The sequence below is a fragment of the Raphanus sativus genome, chromosome 5, assembly GCF_000801105.2.
Source record: "Raphanus sativus cultivar WK10039 chromosome 5, ASM80110v3, whole genome shotgun sequence".
NCBI classification, from domain to species: domain Eukaryota; kingdom Viridiplantae; phylum Streptophyta; class Magnoliopsida; order Brassicales; family Brassicaceae; genus Raphanus; species Raphanus sativus.
In genome coordinates, this window is record NC_079515.1 from 9,595,613 (window position 1) to 9,621,954 (window position 26,342).

Below are 26,342 nucleotides of genomic sequence, written 5' to 3' on the forward strand. Positions count from 1 at the left end.
AAAATATAAATAACTTTTACGTGTTTTTGCCCCCACCAATGACACAGTGTAAAACATTCTTTCTAACAAATTTTGAACTGGAAGCACAATAACACTAACATTTACGTTTAAACTATTGGCTTTTTACGTCTGGTGTTTGAAGTTTTCTTCGGGAAGACTTCTCAAAAAGTCTTTTCATTACTATTAAATGTTTTATTATTATTTTTCAATTGCAAAAATAATTTATATAGATTTTTTTGACAGCGAGTAAATTTTTTTGATAGCGAAAAGACTTCGGAAAAACTTCTATAGAAGTCTTCCCCGAAAAAATTTCTCGAAAAATCTTCTATAAAAAGTTGAATTTTTTGAAAAACTTCGGTCAATTACAAAACTAACATGTTTATTCGAAAAAACTTTTTGAAACGTCTTTTCTGGGATTTTCAATTTTTTTTTTGTTAACAAAGGAAAGTTATAAGACTTCTCGATGGAAAACACATCTAGTGAAGTCTTCTGAAAGTTTTCCAGAAATCTTCTAAAAGTCTTTTTGAAATCTTCTAAAAGTCTTCTCGAAATCTTTTGAAAGTCTTCGCGAACAGATCTGAAAAAAAAGAATGATTTCATACCTTGAACCTGTGAAATAACTTCATTAGCTTCTCTAAACACCCAAAATTTCACTATAAAAACTACCAGTTTGTTAATAACCAAGAATCATGAGTTTCAATGTATGTATGAACCTTACAAATCTTGGAATCAAAATCTAAGTTTTTTTATGAATTTAAAGAGAAAGTGAAAAAAATATGATTTATATGCATAAACAATGAGATATGAAGAATAAAATTGAAACTATTGTTCATTAAGAGTTTCAAATTAGTTGTTGATGATGGTAGGTGTATTGATGACAATGTTAATATTGTAAATACTTGGTGAAAATGAAGATGATAAGATAAAAGATTTATTTTCAAAATAAGAAAAAATTGTTATTGTATTTTCGTGAATAGCTCGAATTTTTAGGGTGAATAGGGAAAAAATTTTTTAAAAAAAAACATAAGTTATTTTTTGTGTTTGATTTGAAATTTTAGGTTATATTTAAAAAGAGGTCCTGTACTTTTCTTATTGAGGGAACAATAATATACTATTTCGACATTATTTCGTGTTAGTGTGTAGACTTGTAAACGAGTAATACGTAACTGATGCCAAAAAAAAAAAAGTAATACGTAACTATAATGAACTATTTCAGCACCATTTCAGGTTAAGTTGCATTTACACAAGTAAAATAATTGAGCTGTTGATTCTATCTTATGTCCGTAATAACTATCTGTCCTTAGGAGTTTGGTTGATTTAATGGCAAAAATGGAAATATAATGAGTTTGTTGTGATCCGAGAATATATGATCGACATATATCTTTGTTATTATCTCATTATATTGGTGTTTATCTCCTTATTAAGATAACTATGAAAACATGTATATATTTTACGTTTCACGTCAAGGAATAACACTAAGCTTTTCCTTTAGTTACAACACACATTATCAGCACCTTTGCTCCCATAGAAACCTTAGCTAATAGCAAAGAAAAAATAATAAAACCTCTTCTCAGCACAACCCTAGCTGTCTGAGCAAGATCTAAATCCCTAACAACCAAAGACTACGGGTGATTTTACAATCCCTCTATCCCCTATTTTCTATTGACGGCCGCTAACCTTTTTCATTGTTACCGAGCGAGCTAAGTATTTCCTTTTGTATTGTTTGGTCAAATCTTATTGATGTTAATTTTGTTCCAATTGTTTATGGCTCCAATTTATCGTTTACTTATTTTATTAGCTTGAGTGTTTTATTGTCTGTCGTTTATTGCTGCATGAATCATTGGTTTGAGTTAGTGGATTTAATATTAATCATACGGAACATGTTGAAAAATATGATGAATATTGTTTTTATTCACATTGTATAGTTTTGTTTGTTCGTATAAACCATTACCTTTTTGATCGTGAATCTAAAGTTGTGGTGAAAACCAATTTATTGATTTGATTGTCTTATTGTTGTTTAAACATGCTTTTATGATCCATAATTTATTAGTCAGAAATAGTTAATTTTAGTATTAAATATTAATATTGACTAATGCAATAGCCATGCTTGGGTGAGCAAAATTCTGAATATTTCAGGTTTTGTATATTTGTACTTATAAAGGAGATTTATATGAAATTCTAACCAGCTGAAAACAAAATTTTTCCAACATCATCTCCATATCGAAGCTCGAGTCTTTGATGGACTTCTTATTCAGATAAGTATACTATTTGTATGTCATGCTTTATATTGATGCTTCCACCAATATATTAGTAAACGAATATTAGTAAATATATCGTTGATCTGTTACTTGTACCATAAGTATATTTGTGTTAGGTCAAAGATCCAAACCTTTTTCGTTATCTGAGTATTCTTACTTCATATAATTTTATTAATTCAATAAATTATAAGCATGAGGTAAGAACATAAAATATATCGTCTTGCTTTCGTTTCACATCGTAAAACAAATATTGTTATAGTCAACGACTCATGCTGCATAGTATAACTATGGCTTTTGTTTCTTCTCTTGGTTTATCATTCATAATTTTAATTGTTTAGAATTATCTTGTTCGTTTGATGGATAAAGGCTATGTATTCGGTGAGACTTATACATCTAATCAATTTAGTCTCTGTTTTTAGTTTTCAAATTCCGCAGGGTCATTCCATTCCAATCGAGATAAGTATCATTCTTAACTTATTATAAGTTTTACTAAATATAGACACTCAGATCTTTAATAACCAAATATATCATGTCTAGCTTTATTGGTTATTTGTTTGATAGTTTTGCTTCATATTTCATTTACACGTGACTTATAATTATAATGTGAAAGTCAACTATCACTTTGATATTGAGATATGTTTGGAATAAATCGTTTCATTAAATTTATGAGAAATATGTGTATAACTTATTATATATTAATGTTGACTAACATGGTGGCCATGTTTCATGAGCAATATTTTAAATTAGTTCAGATTGTAAGTGTTCTTTATAACGGAGAAAAGTTTTGCTCGAGATTGTAACTAGCTGGAAATATAGTGTTTTCAAGATCATCTCTATGTCAGATCTCCGATCTCCATTCCAATTCTTCTTTATCGAGATAAGTATTATTTGTCTATCATGCTTGACATTAATTTCTAATCAACTAAAGTTTGACTAGATAAATAAAATTTGTGCATGATGTTTTAGTCGAGATAGAGCTATAATTATTAATAGCAAAATAGAAAAGACTAGTGATTATTTACTATAAGAATATTATTTTCGATATAATACAATGTTTATGATGATACATATCTATATAATTTGAAATAGTTTTATTACTATATTTTATTACCATTATATATATGAGAATTGTAAATTTAAGGTTTGACTTTTTATATCCATAAGTTTTGGAAAACAATCCAAAGAAATGGTCGAGACTATACTTCCGTCTGATCTAAACTATGCTAAAAGATCAGTATGATAAAGGCAAATGGTCTAGGTAACCAGATAGGTTGACCCATGAAATTTTATACACTTTATGGCATGACTGGACTAGCCATCCAGATCTTTAAAATTGATGTAAATGATTGATATAAAAAAAAAAGGCACAAAAGAGTTATCCCAAAGAATCTCACGTTGTGTAACATGTACACAAGGGAAACTCATAAGGCTATAATGTTCCAAGCATCTAAAAGATTTATAGCATGTTCATGAGGGGGAGAAATGACACTCCCGTGGTCCATGAACAACACTAAAAATCCGAATGACATGGTCTATGACCAAGATAGAACTTGGCCGAATTCTTTGGGATACAAAGATCATTAGCTAATGCTTGGGAACACATGGATTTACATGTAATAAAAATATGCATCAGGCCATATAAAGTGAGCATAGATATTCCCATCTAAGAATGATAAAGGGTCATGATCCAGACATAGACCATCCTAAGAGATTATGTATAGACCACCACAATAATATGTGCCGTCTAGGATGGAACCTCATAAGAAGATGAGATAAGATCGAGAATATATGTTGGATATGAGAATGCTTTCTCCCACGATTTTATAAGAAACCTTGAGCCAAATATGGGTGATCAGATTAAGGCCAGGTTTGCGGATTGCATGATTAAATCCGACTATACAACATCAGGGGGAGAAAGAAATAAGCTGGTACAAGTATAAAGAAATGGAATGGTATTAACCATCCTTGTCTTGGCAAGATCCTCAGACCAGATAATATGATTTAAGACGTCCAAAGAAAGATCATACAAAGCTAGCTAAAAGAATGCCAGGCAGATTAGACCCGAAAAGAAAAGAAAAAGAATGACTAAGTCATACCAGCTTAAGCACCACGGAATTAATGTCCTAGAAGAGACATAATCAAGTTGCTATAGAGTCTAAAGATAGACCAATATGTTCCATAAGATAAGGAACCTCGGAAATGAAAAGAAAGGTGCATAGAAATGACATATCTGAGGTCATAAGGGAAACCAGACCAGACATTGAGATAAGGCTGCGCAGCTAACATATAAGGTACCAGACCATGTAGTTTGGGACGCCAAACTGCAAGGTAAATGAAGGTTCTTAGTAAGAATGAAATCTTTAATCGATTAGTTCATGTCTGGAACACAATGGAACACTATAAAAGAAGTGTCGACACATAAAAGATAAAGATGCATAAGGAAATAGCACTTGAGTTTTGAAAGATATAAGCGAGGATCAGAGCCCACGAGAATACAAGAATGCATTCATAGATTGAGAGATTGAAACCGTGGGGATTTATATAAGAGATGGGTGTATAGGCCATATATATAGAACACCATCTGATAAGATAAAACCAGTGAAAAATAGGTCATGTGTAGGAAAAAAAAAAGAAATCGTGAGACATGGACTAAGGTGTTCATATTCCTATTTGAAGCATTCAAGGAATGGCTTGATTACACAAGGATACTCACAGAGACCAAAGGAACATATTATAAGGAGATATACTTCTATGTGGTGGATGCTACTACAAATTCGAAAAGGTCTGGATATAAGTAAGAAAGAAATGTAGTAAGTAGCATATTGATCACTGGATAAAGAAATGATAAAAGTATCAAAAAGATGAGAAAAGAAATTCTCATAGAATAGTTTTGTTCCTAAGCTATTCATGGACTGAAAACAAAGCAGCTGCAAGTGATATGAAAGACTAAGAAAATACTTAGTACAATCAGTCCATAGATCCTTATAGAGGATATTATAATTCTTTGTGTTTATGTTTATATCAAACCAACCTAAAGAGAAGTTCAATGGTTCAATGATTTCAATGATACAAGTTATAAAATTTTAAATGTTTCTTATGTTTCTTATATTTACATTTTTTTAATGATAAAAGGTACAAAACTATGTTTTTTTGTAACTGAATTAATCTCATTAGAAGCGTGTATATATATATATGTCCAAACAAATGGGAATTGAACATATAACCCTTAAAATTTTAATTAAGAAATCTAAGAGTTTTAACTAATAGACTAGCTCTCTAACTAATATTCTGATCTATGTAAAAACAAATGTTTTGTTATTATAAACAAGTTAGATTATCTGTCGATCTATCGAAATAAATCCAACAATTAATAATAACAATATCATCAGAATTCTCAAAAGTATTGATACATTTACTATTATTTATATAAAAAGGAAGTGATCTGCCCCGTGTGCAAAATGAAATAGTTAATTATCTTATTTATTTTCCGTTGTATTAAAGGATTTGTCATATAGTTTTTTCTATGGATAGACATTCAAATATCCATTTAGATTCAATTGATCTATTCGGATTTCAGATTTTAAGAGTTAAATTTCAATCTGATTTGAGTATTTATAAATTTTGGTTTGAATTTGGTTTGGATTTGATTTAAATCATTCCAGGTTCGATTCGGATTCGAGTTCGGATATCCATTTTAATTATGTAATTTTTTTAACAAAATTTCAAATATACTTTAGTCCTAAATATCCAAAAACAAAATTAATATAAAACATTAAAATTTGAATAACGTAAAACGTAATACTTAAATTTACATAAAAACTAGTTCAATTTTAATATTTGGATGAAGAATAAATAGATATTTTCAGTATTTCAAAAAGAAAATCTTATTTTTAGACATTTAATTGTGACTACTTTGATATTTCTTTAGATATTTTTATACTTTTGAATATCTAATAGATATAGAATTTAATTAATTAATATTAAGTATATAATTGTGTTTTAGATATTTTCAGTATCCAAAATATTTCAGTTTGGATAATTCGGGTATAGTTATCCGGATATTAAAATTTCAGATACATCTGGATACTTAATCAATTTTAATTTATGTTTAGTATTAATTTCAATCAAGTTTGGTTCGGTTCTTTAAATCTTGATATTTTACCCAAATCTTTTTTTCTACTGATATAAAACAAAATAAAATAAATGTAAAACAAAGATTTTGAATTTATTTTACATACATAATTATTGGACCATATTTAAATACAAAATAAAAATGATTGGATGCCGTGTCAATATTGTTGGGTATATTGCAAAATTGAAGTAATGTATAACCAATGACGTGTACTTTCTTATAAAACATTTTAGTAAATATAATAAACACATGATACAATTGAGTGAAAGTGGGTTAGGGTTTCATCAAAAATAATGTGATCTCTTCACTCGACACCTGAATTATGTTTTTCAATCCGTTTCACAAATTTTTTTTTTTCAAAACTTTTCTGATTTTTTTAACAATTTGATTATGTTTCCAATTCTTGGTCTGATATGAAAACTCTATAAAGAAAAATAATACTTGGTTAAACTAAAGATCTGATCTAGTGAGTTTACTTTACTTTGGTTTTCTTAATTCATAACTAATCATAATTATTTGTTGTTTTGTGTACATGAACCTTAACCGTGACCAAGTTTGGCAAGATATGAAATTTTTAATTTCTAAAAACGTTCTCATTCCATCGTTTTAGTTGATGTGAATCTTAATGATTTGTAAACTTTTTCTTTCAACAATAATATTATTCAGTAGTTGCATGGAGAGAACTTAAATTCACTAGTGCAAAAGTTAAAAATGAGAAAACTCAAAATGAGCTGGTTAGAAATTTTTTTTTTTTTGTCAACCATTTTACAACTCATGTGGACGCTGTAAACCAAACTGGGTGTTCTGTATCCATATGGACAGTGAACGACGTCTGTTGCCTCACACTGCGTGCTAAGCTATCCGCCATGTTGTTCTGCGTCCGTGGTATATGAATAATCTCTGAGCTGTTGAAACTTCTCTTCAGACTCTTGATGTCTTCTAAGTAACTTGCAAACGCCGGCCATTCTTTTGGTTCCGAAACCATCTTCACCAATTGAGAACAATCCGTTGCAAATGTAACGTTATATTGCCTTAAATTCCTCAGGTTAGAAAAATTATTGTGTAAACACATTAAATTGTCTACGATAAAATTAAAAATTAGTGTATTGATACAATAAATTTTAAATAATTGTGAGACTATCACATTAGCATTTTAAATTTTAAATTATTTTGAAGCTGTCACGTGTCAGTTAGTGGGTGAACACATTCGTTACAAATGTTTCTTTTTAACATATAAGGGATAATTTATTTTGATATTAAATTATGAAATTATATTTATTCATTTCTACATAAATATATGTAAACGGAACTGATTATTTTCTATTCTTTATTAGAAGAACAGTTGTAAAAATAAACATGAAACAATTAAGATAAAAATAATCATCATATGTTTATTTAGATAATGGACTTTGACCAAAATAAAAACCGTTAATAGACTTAAAAGACAAAAAAAAAACACCATGGGATCAATTCATGTCTGAGAAAAATATCATGAAGGTCTACTAATTTTACAATATTTTATTAGATTTGCTTTCCAAAATACAAGTAAACTAGATTTTGACCCGCACACCCGTGCGGGTGTATATTTCAGAAATATATTGCTATTTATTTTTCATGTCAATATCAAAGCTGGATAAAAAATTCAAATCTGAAGAATCGAACCGATCACGATCCAAAAAAGTAATACCAAACCCTAACCAAAATTGATTAAATATCTAAACTATCAAAATTTTAATATTTAGACAACCGAAACCATAACCAATTCGAACCAAAGTATCTTGGATATTTGTTCTGTATCCGAAAAAGATTTATATACTTATATATATTAATTATTTTTAGTTTTAATGTATATAAAAAATATCCAGAATATATATGATACTTTTAGGTTGGTTTAAATACTTGAAAATATATAAAAATAGTCAAATATAAATATCTAATATAGTGGAAGTACACTCAAAACAACGAAAATATTTAAAATTATTTTTGATTTTTGATCCAAAATTTAAACTAAATCAATTTATATGTTAAGTTTAGATATTCTGACATATATTATTCAAATTTATATACAATATATTATTTTATTTATAGATTTTAAGAAATTCAAAATATATAGTGAATTTTAAAAAATAATTTAAATGGGTTATCTGAACCCGAACTGAATCTGCAAAGATCCGAATGTAATTCAAACTGAAATTTAAAAATATATGAATGGGACTGAAATTTTTGATCCCAGAAATCCAAAACCGAAACAGATCTGAAACGAACCCGAATGGATATCTGAACGCCCATTCCTAGTGATAATTCGAACTGAAATTTAGAAATATATGAACGGGGTTGAAATCTTTGACCCCGGAAATCCGAAACTCATACAGATTCGAAACGAACGGAATGGATACCTGAACGTCCAGCCCTAGTCACTATTATGTATCCTATATATGTCATCATATAATTAATTGTATTGGTCCATCATATAAATAATTATATAATTAATAGTATTTTATATGTATCATCTTATAAATAATCATATATATTATATTCTTCAAGTTTAATGTCAAATATAAAAACTATAATTTAAGTTAGTATATGAAATTAATCTTTTTATTGTATTTTTCTTATATATATTGAAAACATTTTTTAATAATGGTTATTGATTGTTTTTAATTTATAAAATCATTATAAATTTCTAAACCATTGGTAATTACTGTGTTTTATAAATGATTAAGTGGATCGTTATTGATGACAATTTTGAATCTATATATCAACCCAAATGTTAATCTATTTGTGCAAGTATTACATTGTATATATAAATTATTCTGTAATGTAAATGCTATTATTAAAATTAAAAATACAAATGCGGTGACTCACTAACATTTGACAGGTGTTTTTTAATGTCATGTGTATAATATATAAGATATAAAATTACAATGCACAGGATATTAAATGCACAGGATATTAAACGTACATTTTAAGTTTTTGGTAAGTGATGTCAGAAAAAAAAAAAGTTTGGTAAGTAAATCATCCAGCCAAATCTGGCCAAATCCGGTTAGATAATAATAGTAATTTAGATTAATTATTTGTTTTAAATGCAGTGGCAGTCCTTTGTAATATTTGAGCAACTTTAAGGGGACATAGTTAAGTGTACTTCAGCCTTAATAGTTTAGATTTGTTTTTAACAAAAATCCATAGGGGTCAAGTGAACTCCCCTTACAAAGCTACCTCACAGACCCGTTCCTTATGTAAGGCAAGTAAAGCATTGGCTTTAGGTCATATTTTCTGACAATAATATTTAGGCCATAACTCGGGTTTTTGTTTAGAAGCTTTTTATTCTTTAGATTAATATCAATTCTTTATGTTATTCATATATGTTTTTTATAAACTACAAAAATGCCATTTTGTCAAACTAGAACTTTCTCACTATTTACAAAGTATCGACCCTTTTCATAGATACATGATTGTCTTGAAATCTCACAGAATTAATTCAGAGCTTTGCATCTACGTTTTCTTCACAATGATTGGATTTTGATTTTAGCAAGTTTTGCATTTCTCATATTTTGATATTATTATGGAGTGAAAATCCTAATTTTTGTTGTCTCTACAATTTTTTTTTTTCAAAATTCGTAAGTAATAAAATTTATTTATAATTCAGTCAATCATAGAATAACTAAATAAATATTAATAATATGTATTCAAGATATGGTTGATAAATACAATTTATGGAAAATTGTGCATGAAATTTTTCTAAGAAAAACTATAAGGTCTGTTTATATATATATATATATATATATATATATATATATATATATATATATATATATATATATATTAGTATTTTCTAACCTTATTTTAAAATTAAAATTTGTTTTGTATAGGTTACATATTTTTGAAATGCTTTAGGCCACCAAAATATACGGGACGGCACACCTCTGCCCATGCCATCATTTTGTCAAGTCGATTTCAAGTTATAAACTTATAACCCGAGTCTTACAAACTTTTCGTACCCAAGAAAGTTCTATTTAGGTTCAGTCAAGTTTCATTAAATACCAAACGACCTTCAATACCTCAGAATTTTGTTTTCCTTTTTTTGAGGTCAGAACTTAAATACTTTTGTCTCTACTTTTCTTATTGAGGAAATAATAATCAAACTATTTCAGCATTATATTTCGTTTTCATTTGGACTTATAAACGTGTAATAATTGACTTGGTCAAGTTCGTTACGAGTTTTTTCTACGGTGCTAAAGCCAACATCTCGGACCGGATCATCAATGAGTAACCATCTAGATGATCTAGTTCTTCTATAAATATGCATTAAACCAACTAAGAACATACTTAAACATTCATACATCCAACTCTAAGTTCGAGCTTATGTCCGAAGCTTCTTCCTTGCTGATACCCAAAGAAAACTCTCCAGCTTCATCAGAATCAATGGCAAACAAATCTCTCACAGGCCTCGAGAGTCTCATAAAGCTTCTCCCAACAGGAACACTCTTCATTTACCTCTTACTCAACCCGGTCCTCACAAACGACGGTGAATGCTCCACATCTAACAAGGTCATGTCAAGCATTCTCGTCGCTCTTTGCAGCTTCTCATGCGTTTTCTCATGCTTCACCGATAGTTTCAAAGGCACGGATGGGTCAAGAAAGTATGGTATAGTCACCAGAAAGGGTCTTTGGACTTACGCTGATCCAGGATCCGTGGATCTGTCTAAGTACAAGCTTAGGATTGCTGATTTCGTTCACGCGGGTTTCGTTGTGGCTGTGTTTGGAACGCTTGTGTTGCTTGACGCTAATACCGCAAGCTGCTTTTATCCGCGGTTTAGAGAAACTCAAAAGACTTTGGTCATGGTTTTGCCTGTGGCTGTGGGCGTTGTCTCGGCAGGTATCTTCGCTATTTTTCCTAGCAAACGGAATGGACTCGGGTATGCTCCAAGTGGTGAGGAGGAGGAGGAGGAGGAGGAGACCAAGAAGGATTCTGGCTATGCATGAAACGTATAGTTACTTTTGTTGTTTGTGGTCTTGTTCAATATTCATTGTAGAATATAAAAGAAAACGATTGTATGCTTAATTTTTTTAAATGCTTAAAATTTATTTAGTTCTTTCGTAAGTTGTGACCATAAATGTATATTGTATGGAATCATATAGTATTTCAGAATAAAACGACGTTACCATTACAAACAAGAGCTTGTGTGTCTATCTATATAAGGGCATTAGCCAAACTGTGTGAAGATATAATAGTTTCTAATTTCATGTATCTTCTTCCGACATCATATTAGTTTTTTTATCCGGAAGATATTTTGCTTTGCTTTCTTAAGGGAATGTTTGAAGCTACCACGAGATCTTTAAAACAAAAAAAAAAAAAGCTTCCACGAGATCGATCTTTGTTTATATAACCAAATCGATTTTGACTATATAGTGATCAGAAGTACCCTTGGAAGAAAGAACTGAATAAGACTCAGGAACAAATTTGTAAGGCGACTCAGGAGATGTCAGAATCTACATCAGATGAAGGGATCAGGATATTGTTATTAGTATTATCATGATTTGGTATAGAGTATTCTAATCAATGTAAGAACGAAACTATCTTTGGGCTTTGGCAATAAAGACAACAGGTTAAAATTTGAAGTGATAATATTTCTCAACGGAAAAGGGTATTTTAATTCAAATGGCTTGAACCAAAAAACCTGAAAACTTGATCTAAACCTTAACACCCGAGCGCCGAACGCATAGTGTTGTAAGGTTAACTGTAAAATGAAAAGCCCATGCGGTTGAGTGGAGAAGAGAGTACAGTACACATAGCTGATGTCCCATGACCAAAATAAATATGGATTTGATTTACATTATTTAAAAGCCCAGGTAGAAATTTATAGTCCTTTTAAGTTTTAGCTTAAAAAAACCCTAAAACCTAAGTGATTAATGAGTCGAATATTTTTTAACAGGCGCGCATCATCATCTTATATATTAAAACAGAAGTCATAATTTATTTGATGTGTGAATTTTTAGTTTGGACTATTTTTTAGAAAACCATAATATGTGTATTATTTATTCAACTATATATTTTATTTCAAGCTAACATTAAAAACCTTAATTAATTAAAACCACCAACTTCCCAATATTTTAGAGATTTTGTAAATAATCTTTAAACTATTTTGATATCTTTTCATTTAATTATAAATAAATATATTTATATATATTAAAAATTTCGAAAATATTTTTAAAATTATTTAACAAGATCTTAATTTTCAAAAATTATATGTACACATTTTCACTAATTTTTTGATTAGGTTTGAAATATAATATACACTAATATATTTAGTTATATTTTATAAAATTAAAATAAATATTCTATCCTATTTTATCAATTATATAATTATGATCAATCATATTAAAAGAAAATTATTATGTTGATCTAAATATTTTAACAATATATTAATTTTAAACATTTATGTGAATATTTTCACTAATTTCGTAACCAAAAGTGAAATATTATTATGCATTAATAAACCGTTATTATTTATAAAATTTAATATAAAAATTATATCATAGTTTTATCTATTTTATAATCATAAATAATCATATTAAAATAAAATTTATTATATTGAAACATATTATAAAATTATATTAAATTGATAGATTATAAAAAAAATTTCATACATCTAAATAGTTATGTTAAAAATATAATATGACGAAAGACTACAATACATATATAAAAATTTACATATCTTTTATTTTTGTATATACAATAATATATGATGTAAAATGAATAAATGCAAAAATATTACTAAAATTAAATCCAGTTTTAAAAGACGGATAAAAATTTAATATAAATTAAATACAAAATATTTTTCATGTACATATTATTAATTTATCTAATAACTAAATGCAAATACAATAAGATAAATATATAATAAGAAGAAGAAAAAAACATGTGATGGTTTTAAACAGTTGATTATTTACAACACGTAAACTATAAATTATTATATTTCAAATAGTTATATTAATATTTAAACCTATGATTAAAATAAAAAATATATAACACTAATGATCTAAAATATATATTAAAAACAATATTCGTCCGGTTGCACGGATTAAAATCTAGTTTAAGCTATAGACCAACGGAGGCAGTAGAACATGTCTCTCCTTTTGGATGAAGCATCAACGGACCAGACTTTATATAAGATAGAATATTATTTAGAGGAAATCAAAATGTTATAACAGACTCCTTATCGTAAGCACTATTTTTCTTATACACTTTTTTAATAAATATTAAATTCATTCAGATAAAAAAAAAACCTTTTTACAAATAATGCACCGTTGTATTCCTAAAATGATTTTACTCTAAGACTGCTCTCACCGGTTGGCAAACCAAAGCCTTGAGATATGATCAAACTGACCATTCCCAGTGCCTCGGAGGTAGTCAATCCGATTCTAGACCAGCTTATCGATAGCTGCTTAGGCGAGTTTGATCTTGCGACGGCTCCGAAATTTTCTTGTCATTGATGCTTTTTTCCTAGCTATATACTCTCTTTATATCATTTTAAAAGGTGTTTAAAGTTTTTGCACAAATATTAAAAAAACACAAAATTTTAAATAATTTATCTTGATTACATAAAATAATATTAAATAAAATTAATTCAACCAATAAAAAAACAGTATTTTGTAATTTGTCACAAATTCCAAACGACATTAAATTTTATTTAGAACTATGAGAACATCATTTGTTTTGAAACAAAATTGAAATCCTTAAACACCACTTATAGTAATATAGATATGGAGCGAGTACTTTACAAAATAAAAGGATACGCAGAAGATTTGTGTATGTCTTTTCCGAAGCATCTGTTGATTTGGGTGATGCTACCATGCTGGTTCATTGATAGACTAAAAGAATTAAAAGCGTAAATATGTAATTATTATTTTTTTGCTTAAATTGTAAATGGATATGTAATTACTTTTATTTATCAACAAACATTTGAAAAAAATCATTTACAAAGAAAAAATAAATAGATACACATTGATTTCTCATCAAACATGAAGATCAAATCACAAGAAATTTAAAATTAGTAAACATTACAATACGGCCGTCAAACGATCGTTTAGGGTTTGTTTAGGGATCGTAAACATTAAAATAAATAGATACACATTGTTCATCAAACGATCGTTTAGGGTTTGTTTGTAATCTGAGAATTTAATGTTTATCACCTGTTTGATGAATTGCTTATGAAGAAAATGAATTGGCTTTTTGATCTATTTTTTTTTTCTTGGTAGGACGAGCTTTGGAAGAACTCAGAAGCTCTTTATACAACGAGCTTAAAACATCAGAAGGAGCTGTTGGCATCATCCTCGCCAATAAACTTGTAATTAAAGCACACTCTTCTTTCTAATCTTATATTCTTCTGTATCTCTCTGTTATTAAAACTTTTGTTTTTTTTGCAGGTGATGGGAAGAGTTGGATTCAATTTCCCAATCTCTCTTAGAGCATCATTATCAATCTCTCTTAGAGCATCATTATCAAGCTGTCATGGCCTTTGCTTCTGGTCTCGCCAATACCAGCCTCAAACACAACAGGTTCATTGCTCAAGACTTGCATCAATACCCATAGCTCAAGAATTGATCTTTTGATGGATGTTAAGAGAATGTACTCTGTTTTTTTTTCTTCTCTTCTTATTTCACACTAGAAAGCTTTTGTTTTTATCCAGTGTTGGTTTCTACCAGATGGCTAAGATCGCTGTTGGAAGACGACGCTGTTCACTGTCTTCTTCTTATTGGCTCTCATGCCTTGGCTTGACCCACATGGTGTTTTGCTTTTCAAATGGGATTGGTGTAACTCTTCTGCAATCCTCGTCTCGGCTCTTCTTAGTTTTCTTCTTCAATGGTCTGGTGTACTCGCACTTGGGTTAGTCTTTTGGTTCGTTGCTTAGTCTTGAAGTGTACTACTTTGCTTCTGCTTCACTTTCCTGTATTCATCATCTATGATCAGAACAGAAACCACATTTCACATTTCACATTTCTCAGTACATGTAGCTTTCTTTCTATAATTTCTTGGTAGCTATCACTGCATTCATAATTCTTCATATATATTAGGGTCTGTTGACAAAAACATCTGATTTATCTTAGAGTCTCTTTACTTGTCATACAAGTTTGTGCAATTTAATTTACTAAGAGACAATTAAAAGTCCTACCAATAATCAACTCTTTGGAGTTTTGTCCTTAACTTTGTTTCTTAACACAAAAAATTAATTAAATAACCTAAGGACACAAAACTAAGGACAACTGATAATGATGCTCTTACACAACCTTTTAACATTTCACGCGTAAATTCCATTTCATTAAATTATGAACATATATATAGTGAAACTCATATATATCATTTCTCCATCTCAGAAGCATTGTCGTCATTGTTCTCGGACGGATTCCCAATTCCGTGACGTCTACTAGGGAACACCGTGAAGACAACGCTGGAGATAACTCCGATCACCGGAGGCAAAACCATTAGGAAAATCTTCCCAGTGGAACCGAAGCCAGGATAAAAACAGTTAACAGTATTAGCATCCAACAAAGAAATAACGCTGAAAACGATAAGAGTGAAGAAAGCGTGGACGAAATCTCCAACTCTAAGCCGATACGAAGACAGATCCTTTGAAGAAGAATCTGGCCAGAGACCCTTCACAGTAGCGACTCCATAGTGAACGTAACCGTCGCTTGTTCGGTAGCTATCGGTGAAGCAAGTGAAGCAGCAAGAGAAGGCGCATATAACGATAAGAGCTCCAGTTAAGTATTTGTTGATTAGGAGGCAATGTCCATTGTTCGTTAAGACAGGGTTTAAGAACTGGAACAAGAAGACGGTTCCTGTCGGGAGGAGTCTGATGAGGTCACCTACACCTGAGTATGTCCGGTCTCTTATGGCTTTGAAGGTTGTCGACATTTTGATATTCTTCTAGTTCTGCAGGTAGATTAGGTTTCAGGTTGTTGGTTATTCTTGAATATTATTTGATGAAAGTATCGTTTGCTCTAGTGTTTATATATAGATGTGGAGATAGATATAGATTGCTTCTACGTAAAAAAGGGTTTGGTGTTGCTTATACTCTTTCAAAAAGTTCGGAGGAGGTTTAGATTTATGATTAATTTTTTGCTTTTGGGGTTTGCTTTTGTTGCCATTATTAGTATTTTCGGGTTGTACTAGAAAACGTGGCTTTGAGGATCAGATTCCTCTTTTGTATTAGAGTGTCCCATTTGGATGCATAAAACGTGAAGTCGTTTTCTTGCTCTATTCCATATGTCACACATATCAAATAGATCGTCGAATGATATGGTAGTCCAAAATGTACTGACCATTGTGTGTGTGTGGGATATATTTTTTCTTTTGTAAAAAAAAATTGTGTGTGGAACATATTACGAACACAATAAAGTGTGGTTTGACCGGAACATATATAAATTGTTGTTTTCTTTGCAACATATTTTTTTTTTTTTATAAGTTTACAAAAAAAAAAAATATTATTTTTTTATATTACCATATTTTACATCGTATCTTAGGTTACTCAAATCCAATTCTTGTTGGATAATCTCAAATTTGTGGGAATTTAATATATTAATAAACTTTTAATATGTTAAATGATAAATACACAAAAAAATGAAAGCTAGAATAGGCAAAAAAAAAAGAATTTCTAAGGTCTGTATTTTCATATCTCATATGTTTAAGAAAATTGTCTTTTTCACGGTAAATATAGATCTAATGAAGAGGTGTTTCATAAAATTTAAAAGAGAGGTTATAAGAGATCTAATCAAATAATTGAGAGATTTAGTTTTGAGTAGTTTCTAAAGTTAATAAGAAAATTTATTCTCATAATTCTTTGTTTCTAGAGACTGGAATTGGTATCAAAACCTTAGGTTGGAAACTCAATCTAGGCTTTAGTTGAAGCTAAGATTCTGTTGTTTGTTAATAAGAAATCGTGCAAGCAAGATTGCGGACGTGACTAGGGCTCCATGCACGAAGGACATTGGATCAGCATCCATCCAATGTCCTATGTTATTATCGACAAACTACACAGTTTGGTCGATGAGGATGAATGTGTTACTTCGTGTTCATGTAAAGTATGAGACAAAATCAAATCCGGTTCGGATGATCAAAAGAAGAACGATGTAGCGACTGCTATTTTGTTTCAATCCATTCCGGAGACGTTGATTTTCCCGGTGGGAGAACAAAACGCATTAAAAGATATCTAAAAAGCCATTAAGTCATGATACCTTGGAGATGATCATGTAAGGGAGGTGAGACTTTAGACGTTGGTGATATAGTTCGATAGGTTGAATATGGATGATACTGATATGGTCGATGACTTCACGGGAAAGATATCGAGCTTATCATGCAAAGAAGCCTCATTGGGAGAAACATAGTTTAATTTAAGATGGTAAAGAAGTTCTTGAAGGGTCTTCCAAGACACAAGTACATCCAGATCGTAGCATCTCTTGAGCAAATTCTTGATCTCAACTCTATGGGTTTTGAGGACATAGTTTGAAAGCTTAAGGCGTACGAGGAGCATGTAGGCAAAGCAACTCAGAAAGAAGACCAAGGGAAGCTGATCTTTTCAAATAATGACCAACAATTTCATAGGAGCTATGAGAGTTTCCGTGGTAGAGGTAGAGAACGTAATAGTAGAGACATAGGTCGAGGTAGGTCACACAATCAAAATTATGTGTCACACACCGAAGACAAAAACTCAAAGAAGGATCGTTCAAAGTTGGTATGTTGGATATGTGATAAGCCGAGTCACTATGCAATTGTATGTCCCGAAAATTCAGTGAAGAAACAAGAAGCCAACCTAAACAAGACATAAAAGACCGATGCACTCTATGTACACGAAGTGGTATTCTTGAATGAAGACAAAGTGATTCCGAAAAACTTGATATCAACAAAGGCGATGCAAGTGTTTGGTATTTGGATAATGGAGCGAGTAATCACATGACGGGAAACAAGAAGTTATTTTCGAGTTTGAATTTAAATACCAAAAGGAAGGTGAATTTAAGTGATGGATCGTGTGTTGATATCGTTGGAAAGGGTGTGGTTACTTTTGTGTCCAAGACTGGAGAGAAGAAGGCACTCAAAGACATTTACATACCCGACCTGAAGCATAACATATTGATTCTTGGACAAGCTACAGAAAACGGATGTGAGGTTAACATGAAAGATGTCTATTTAACACTCACAGATTCGTATGGAAGGTTGCTAGTACGTGTTACAAGATCTCCAAACCGTCTCAACAAGACCGTGGTTGAGATTAGCTACCCGGAGTGCTTACATGTCAGAGATGAAGATGCTACATGGAGGTGGCATGCTCGGCTAGGACATAAGTTATGGAGTGAATAATGAACAACATGGTAAAGAAGGAGATGGTATTAAGAATGTCGAGCTTAATACACGAAGAAAGCGTGTGTGATGCATGTCTAGAAGAAAAGTGATGTTCATAGGAATGCCGAGTTTAATACACGAAGAAATCGTGTATGATGCATGTCTAGAAAAAAAAGCGAATTAGATACTCATTCTCGACTAAAACCATGTTTCATGCAAAGACGGAGGCATTCGATCAGTTCAAAAGGTTTAATGAAACCATTAAAACATTTCTCACTGTTAGAAGAGGAGAGTTTGCCTCAGCGGAGTCTAATCTACTTTGTGCGGATTTGAAGCAATGGTGTCTGAGATGAAATATATCACAAAAAACAAGACGTGGGAGCTTGTGGATAGACCGGATTGAGTGAAACCTATAAAGTTAAATTGGATCTACAAGATAAAAAACAGGCGGATGGACAAGTATAAGGCAAGATTTGTGGTAAAAGGCTATGTACAAAGACAGATAATAGATTTCGATAAAGTGTTTGCATCTGTGGCACGTCTCGAAACTATTACGCTCTTAATAGCCCTTGCAACAACAAACGGTTGGAATATTCATCATCCGGACGTGAAGACCGTTTTATTGAAAGGAGATCTAAAGGATTAGTGTATGTAACTCAACCCGAAGGTTTTGAAAAGAAAAGAGAAAATGATAGAGTTTATGTGTTACACAAAGTTCTGTATGGGTTACGCCAAGCACCAAGAGCTTAGAATATTAAACTCGATCAGGTTCTGAGATAAGATTTAAGAAGTGCACGAAGCAACCATCAGTGTACTTCAAGACTAAAAGAGGAGACGTCTTGATAATAACCATTTACGTTGATGATCTATTTGTGACATGAACTTCGCTTAAGGTGATTAAGAAATTCAAAAAGAGATGTCAAAGAAGTTAGAGATGTTAGATATAGGAAAGCTAATGTATCACCTTGACTTCGAAGTGATTCAAGGAGCATATAGAATAAAACAAAAAAAGTATGCTCAAGGAATCCTGTGTGACACAAAGATGGAGACGTGTAACGCAACTCAAGTTCCAATGGAGTCGAACTTGAAAATCTCAAAAGCTGAAGATGAACCAGAAATATATGCTACGAATTTTAGAAGAATCATAGGATGTTTGAGGTATCTGCTTCACACAAGAGCCGACTTGTATTGCGTAGTGGGTGTTCTAAGCAGATACATGCACAGTCTGAGAGACCTCATGGACAAGCCATCGAGCACATACTGAGGTATGTAAAAGGAATAACAAATTTTGGTATGTTCTTCAAGAGAGATGGGTCAAGAAGTGCTGCTGGTTATAGTGATTGTAGTCACAATATTAATGTCGACGACGAGAGGACCACGTCAAGACATGCATTCTATTATGTCGAGTCATTGATAACTTGGACGTCACAGAAGCAGCCGAACGGTCGAAATGTCATCATGAGAAGCAGAGTTCATGGCGGTAACAAAAGCAGCAAAGCAAACTATATGGATCAAGGATTTGTTGAGCGAGATACTAAGTGAAGAAGGCAAGAGGGTCAAGCTTAGAATCGACAACAAATCAGCCATTGTTTTATTGAAGAATATGGGTTTCCATGGAAAGAGTAAGCATGCACTCTTGAAGTATTATTCCATTCGTGAGTGTGTAGAGAATGGAGAAATTGAAGTGGAGCATATGCCGGGTGTTGAGCAGAAGGTCGATATCCTTACCAAACCATTAGCAATGATTAAGTTCAAACAAATGAGGAGGTTAATTGGAATTCAAGAAATTGATCTTCTTAATTCAAGTTAGAATTAAGGGGGTGAATGTTAGATAGTTGCATGTGGATAATTAACATATTAATGAATGTTTAATATGTTAAAAGATAAAAAAAAAATTTTAGATTAGGTTTGTGTTTCTCTATCTCACATATTTAAGTAAATTATCTTTCACTAATAAGATCTAATAGAGAGGTATTTCATATGATTTAAAAAAGAGATCATAAGAGATCTAAGATAAATATTGAGAGTTTTAGTTTTGAATAGTTGTTAAAACTATTTAAAAAGTTGTTCTTATAATTTTTTGTTTCTTGATATTGGAATTCTAATGAAAATGAATTTATATATATATATATTTAATTAAAATTTGATACATAAATCGATTATACATCTAATTTAAAGATTATATATTATTTCCACAACCTTTAATTATATTTTATTCTACTCCACTACATAATCAATTTTTGTTTAGTTTTTCATAAACAAAATTATCTGCAATGGAACAATTCAGTTATAGTAACAAACGGTTTCTGAAAAATGAACACTTCATGAGTTAAATCAATTTGTAAGCAAGCTCTCCATCCATAAGTTCGTAAGCCAACCGTCCGGTTTGGGAATATTCAGGTTTCATATTTTCAGGATCAAATACTTAAACACTTATTTTGCATAAATTTTGGTTTCAATTCAGTTTGCGGGTTTTGTATGAGTTCGAATATCCATTTAAATTATGTAAAAAAATTTAGAAACTCCAATATGCCTAAAAGTCTTTAAGTTTCAAAACTGAAAAATAATATACAACATGTAAATTTAAATAATATATGCTAAATATATAAAATTTTAAAAAACCTTGGTTCAGTTTTTTATTTGGATGGAAAATCAATAAGCATTTTAGGTATTTATGGTGTTTTGAGTATTTATAATATTATCTTTAACTATTTTCTAGTACTTCTCCCATTTCGTTTTAATTGTAATTGTGGAGTAAAATCTTTGTTTCAAAACAAGTGTCGTTTTACGATTTGCATGAAAAAAATTATTAATTTATATGTTATTCTATTTTTATTGGTTGAAATTTGATTAGTATAGGTGATGATGTTTTATTTAGAAAATATACAAAATTGAATATTCTTTAATCTGTATACAAAAATCTAAACGACAAGTAAAATAAAACAGAAAAAGTATTTAGGATAATTCTGAATATTTTTAAATATTTTGGATATCTTTCAAAATTAAATTTAATAATAACTAATATATCTACGTATACAAATTCTGGTTTGGATATATTCACGTATCCGAAATATTTTGGTTCAAGTTTGGTTCTCCATATATCAAATTTTATATATGTTCGGATATGCTACCAGTTTTGGTTCGGGTTCGATATAACTTAGGTCTGGCTTTGTTTGTTGTGTTGGTTCAGTATTTTCTCTAGTCCTAATGTTTTTAATGTTGTCCAAATATATGATATATATCCGATGAAAAATAATGGATTAAGTTTATTTGACTAATATAATTTAATTATAAATGAAAAGAAAACAGTTTCAATTGTATGAAATGCTTAAAATGATAGTTAAATTTGATAATTACTATACCACATTTTTGTTCCACTTAATTTATTTTCTGTTTCATTTGCTTTACATTTCGTAAATAGATTTGTTCTAAGCCAACCACATCTTTTTTTTTTTGATAACTCTGGTATCTGGGCTACCACATTTCCAACTATCCCCCGAAGAAGGTCCAGCGCCCCAGCAGAAAGGATGTTAAATCTGCTGTGGCCAAGGCTCGAACCCGGGTGGCGGACAGTACAGCTGTACCTCCTTTACCACCAAGCTACGATCACTTGGTTCAACCACATCTTTGCTGCTCCGTTTCAACCGTTTTCACATGTTTATATATTCTCCTATCATCTGGATCCATAATTAACACGACATATACAAAATATCACAATTCCAACCTGTTAAAGAAAACTCCATTTTTACAAAAAAAAAAAAAAACTCCATTCATGATCCATGTGATGATAAAAGGCAGTCCAGAAGCAAAACAAAACTCATTAATAGCTTTAATGCTTTACGGTTGGTGGTAGTGCACTACACTAGGAACTACTGGAACAAAACTGGGTCTAATGAAATTTGGCCACTTATTAGCTAACCAACGGTATAACAACACGTCACCTTTTTAATTTCTTGGAACTAAACTAATAAAGTCTTCGAGATTTCCATGATTCTACAAACATAGCAGAAGAAAGTATATAAAAGTAGAGGTGTTTAATTTCGCCACGCCGGTTTAACTTGGTTTGTTACTTTCTCAATTGATTATAATGTCCACTAACATAATATTGTTGTTCAGAAAAATATCTCTAATTAGTCAACTAGGGTCAATTCAGCATTCTGGTTTAAAAAGTATATATTATATTGGATGTCGCTAAACTTTAATTTGAACACGATTCTATGTTTTGGTGAATGGTGGTTCGCTTGTTTTGTTTTATGCATCATTGACGATTGTTTCTCAAATCTGACAGTAATCTCTTTAAGTAACCAAAAAACAAGTAACTTTGTAGATATTGTAAAAAGTTTCATTAACCAAAACCATGTATAATTATGGTATATATAAGAGTTTCAAGTTTGCTTCCATTTAAATTTATGCAGTAAAAACAAATTATTTTCCAAGGCTAACTTCTCAGTTGTAATATATACTGACAAAAGTTTTATTATAACACAAACCATACTACAAAACAAATATTTCGGCTAAGTAACTCTTATTTGGGCTTTGTTTTTCTTATATATTCAGCTAAATCCATGTAATGGAGCGAAAATTAACCCATCAAGAGTCAAGACTACACACATGAGGCACGTCATTTGGACTAAAATTAAACACTACATCCAACCAGAGCCGTGCCTATGGCTTTAGTAGAAAGGCAAATGCCCCAGACCCGCCACTTCACACATTAAATTTGGAACCCCAATTTCTATATGCAACCAGTTTTAAAATATTTGTCATAATTTACTCATGACAAATAGTTTCCTACAAATTTAATTATAATTTATGTCTTATAATTTAATTATGTTAGGCTCTTTCTATTTAGCTTTTTATAAGATTTTATATTTTATCATTATAATTCACTTTAGCATTGTTGAATTGTTTTGCAACTTTATATCTAAAACTTATATTTATAACTAACATAGATCCACACGATAAATACACATAAGGAATCTTAATAAATATTTTTGTATATCAAATCCTTTTAGTTTTTTTCTCTCAACTGTGTTGACTTCACATTTAAATCATATTTTATACATAAAATAAATTTTTAAAATTTTCCATTATGCTGAATATATACTTTATAAAAATTCAGATTTTACAAGATAATTTTTTAAATCTTTTATAAAGGCCCCAGTTTTGAAATTGCCTCAAGCCCCACAAAGTGTAGGCACACGGCACCGCATCCAACATTACATAAATATATTGCCAAGTTAAAATACGAACGTTGTACTGGACATTACACGGCACTCCAGTTTTATTCTTTTTTTTTTGTATGTTGTGGACCATTGGTGGGATGAACGTTGAATCGTTTCGACCTATATATGGTCACACACACAAACAAAAACTATGGAATATTCCTTAACACCACATGGAATACACTGGTAACGTTATACTGACATGTCTCTTCTTTGATTAATAACAACATATAGTATATATCTTCTTTTGTTTTCAAAATGTAAATAATCGGGAAACTAACGAGTGTCAAGTTATCCACGTCACCCACTTAACCAAGTGACCTTAAAGAGCTTCATGCATTCAATAGAATTGGATAAGACGGTATGGACAAAGATGCGACGGTGGAAACTGAGAACTCCTTAATTATACACCTTCTTTGTCTTGTATTTAAGCATATCTCTTGTGTCACAAACTTGAGAAGGAAAAAAAAAACAGAGCACATAAAAGAGAGCCCAATTTTTTCTAAAGGATGGAACGATCATCTTCCCCTTTACCTCCTCATGTTATGCTTGTATCTTTCCCAGGACAAGGCCACGTTAACCCACTTCTTCGTCTGGGCAAGCTCTTAGCCTCAAAGGGTTTACTCGTCACTTTTGTCACAACAGAATCATGGGGCAAAAAGATGCGAACCGCCAACAAAATTCAAGACCGAGCCCTCAAACCTATAGGTAAAGGTTATCTCCGGTTCGATTTCTTCGACGACGGGCTCCCTGAAGACGACGACGCTAGCAGAACCAACTTAACCGTCCTCCGACCACAACTCGAGCTTGTCGGACAACAAGAGATCAAAAACCTAGTAAAACGTTACAAGGAAGTGATGAAACAGCCCGTGACGTGTCTCATCAACAACCCTTTCGTTTCTTGGGTCTGTGACGTAGCGGAAGATCTTCAAATCCCCTGTGCTGTTCTCTGGGTCCAGTCTTGCGCTTGCTTAGCTTCTTACTATTATTACCACCACAAGCTTGTTGACTTCCCGACCGAAACAGATCCCAAGATCGAAGTTCGAATCCCATGCATGCCTCTCTTAAAACACGACGAGATCCCATCTTTCGTCCATCCTTTTTCACCTTATTCTGGTTTAAGAGAAGTGATCATAGATCAGATCAAACGTCTTCACAAGCCTTTCGCTGTTCTCATCGATACTTTCTACTCCTTGGAGAAAGATATCATCGACCACATGACAAACCTCTCTCTCCCTGGCGTCGTCAGACCGCTCGGACCGCTTTACAAAATGGCGAAAACGCTAATTTGTGATGACATCAAAGGAGATATGTCTGAGACAAGGGATGACTGCATGGAGTGGTTGGACTCACAGCCTGTTTCCTCCGTTGTTTACATCTCTTTCGGCACCGTGGCTTACGTGAAACAAGAACAGATCAACGAGATTGCGTTCGGCGTTTTAAACGCTGGCGTTTCGTTCTTGTGGGTGATTAGACAACAAGAGTTAGGTATAAACAGAGAGAGGCATGTTCTGCCTGAAGAACTCAAAGGGAAAGGTAAAGTCGTTGAGTGGTGTTCGCAAGAGAAAGTCTTGGCTCATCCTTCTGTGGTTTGTTTCGTGACTCATTGTGGATGGAACTCGACTATGGAGGCTTTGTCTAGTGGAGTCCCAACGGTCTGTTTTCCTCAGTGGGGAGATCAAGTCACCGACGCTGTTTACATGATCGACGTCTTGAAGACGGGAGTGAGGCTTAGCCGTGGAGAGACGGAGGAGAGGGTGGTGCCTAGAGAGGAAGTAGCGGAGAGGCTGAGAGAAGTTACTAAAGGAGAGAAAGCGACAGAGCTGAAGAAGAATGCTTTGAAATGGAAGGAGGAGGCGGAAACGGCTGTGGCTCGGGGTGGCTCGTCTGATCGGAATCTTGATGAGTTTGTGGAGAAGTTGGGCGTGAAACCTGTGGCTAAACAGAACGGAAGTCTTAATCAAAACGGACGTGTTCAAGAACTTTTAATGCAAAAGTCATAAATGTGTTTTGGATTATCTGTTGTTTGTTTTCTGCAAATCCTTAATTGTGTTTGTTTGTTTGCATGCTCCGCTTCGGTTCTTTATTTTCCTTTTTTTTTGTATGGGTCTGGGGAGACTAGTTATCCTTCTTGAATAAATGTTAGATCACGACGTGTGTTTTTATGACTAACTAGCTTGTTATATTTTTAAATTCGGGAATATATTTGTATATGATTTATGTGGACGTAATGTAATCTTATACCAACCATGCACACTAAAAGAAAAACACTAGTTGAAGTTCATTACTTAATAATAGTCGGTCTGCACTATACTCGACAGAAGACAATTTTGTAAGCGAAATCAAAACTTCAGAGAGCATATGTAAGGTGATATACAAAATTGTTTAGG

At 31.6% G+C, this 26,342-nt stretch overlaps 3 protein-coding genes and 1 long non-coding RNA gene across 4 annotated transcripts; 3 read left to right on the forward strand and 1 right to left on the reverse strand.

Annotated features, from left to right (window-relative positions):
* The first annotated feature begins 10,733 nt into the window (after positions 1-10,733).
* Positions 10,734-11,556, forward strand: LOC108829380 (protein DMP1-like). Its single transcript, XM_018603038.2, has one exon. The coding sequence runs from the start codon at positions 10,753-10,755 to the stop codon at positions 11,371-11,373; it is 621 nt and encodes a 206-aa protein (XP_018458540.2). The 5' UTR covers positions 10,734-10,752; the 3' UTR covers positions 11,374-11,556.
* Positions 11,557-14,600: 3,044 nt separating this feature from the next.
* Positions 14,601-15,400, forward strand: LOC130512565 (uncharacterized). The gene is made up of 3 exons (XR_008946115.1): positions 14,601-14,738; positions 14,818-14,949; positions 15,081-15,400. It is a non-coding gene; the product is annotated as an uncharacterized LOC130512565 (long non-coding RNA).
* Positions 15,401-15,555: 155 nt separating this feature from the next.
* Positions 15,556-16,375, reverse strand: LOC108859129 (protein DMP2). The gene has a single exon (XM_018632984.2). The coding sequence runs from the start codon at positions 16,304-16,306 to the stop codon at positions 15,749-15,751; it is 558 nt and encodes a 185-aa protein (XP_018488486.1). The 5' UTR covers positions 16,307-16,375; the 3' UTR covers positions 15,556-15,748.
* Positions 16,376-24,377: 8,002 nt separating this feature from the next.
* LOC108861420 (UDP-glycosyltransferase 84A2) lies at positions 24,378-26,120 on the forward strand. The gene has a single exon (XM_018635281.2). It carries the CDS (start codon positions 24,462-24,464, stop codon positions 25,953-25,955), a length of 1,494 nt encoding a protein of 497 aa, XP_018490783.2. The 5' UTR covers positions 24,378-24,461; the 3' UTR covers positions 25,956-26,120.
* The last annotated feature ends 222 nt before the right edge of the window (positions 26,121-26,342 follow it).

Coding starts and splice junctions, on each gene's coding strand:
- LOC108829380 (XM_018603038.2), top strand. CDS start 10,753: ATGTCCGAAGCTTCTTCCTTGCTGATACCCAAAGAAAACTCTCCAGCT.
- LOC108859129 (XM_018632984.2), bottom strand. CDS start 16,306: ATGTCGACAACCTTCAAAGCCATAAGAGACCGGACATACTCAGGTGTA.
- LOC108861420 (XM_018635281.2), top strand. CDS start 24,462: ATGGAACGATCATCTTCCCCTTTACCTCCTCATGTTATGCTTGTATCT.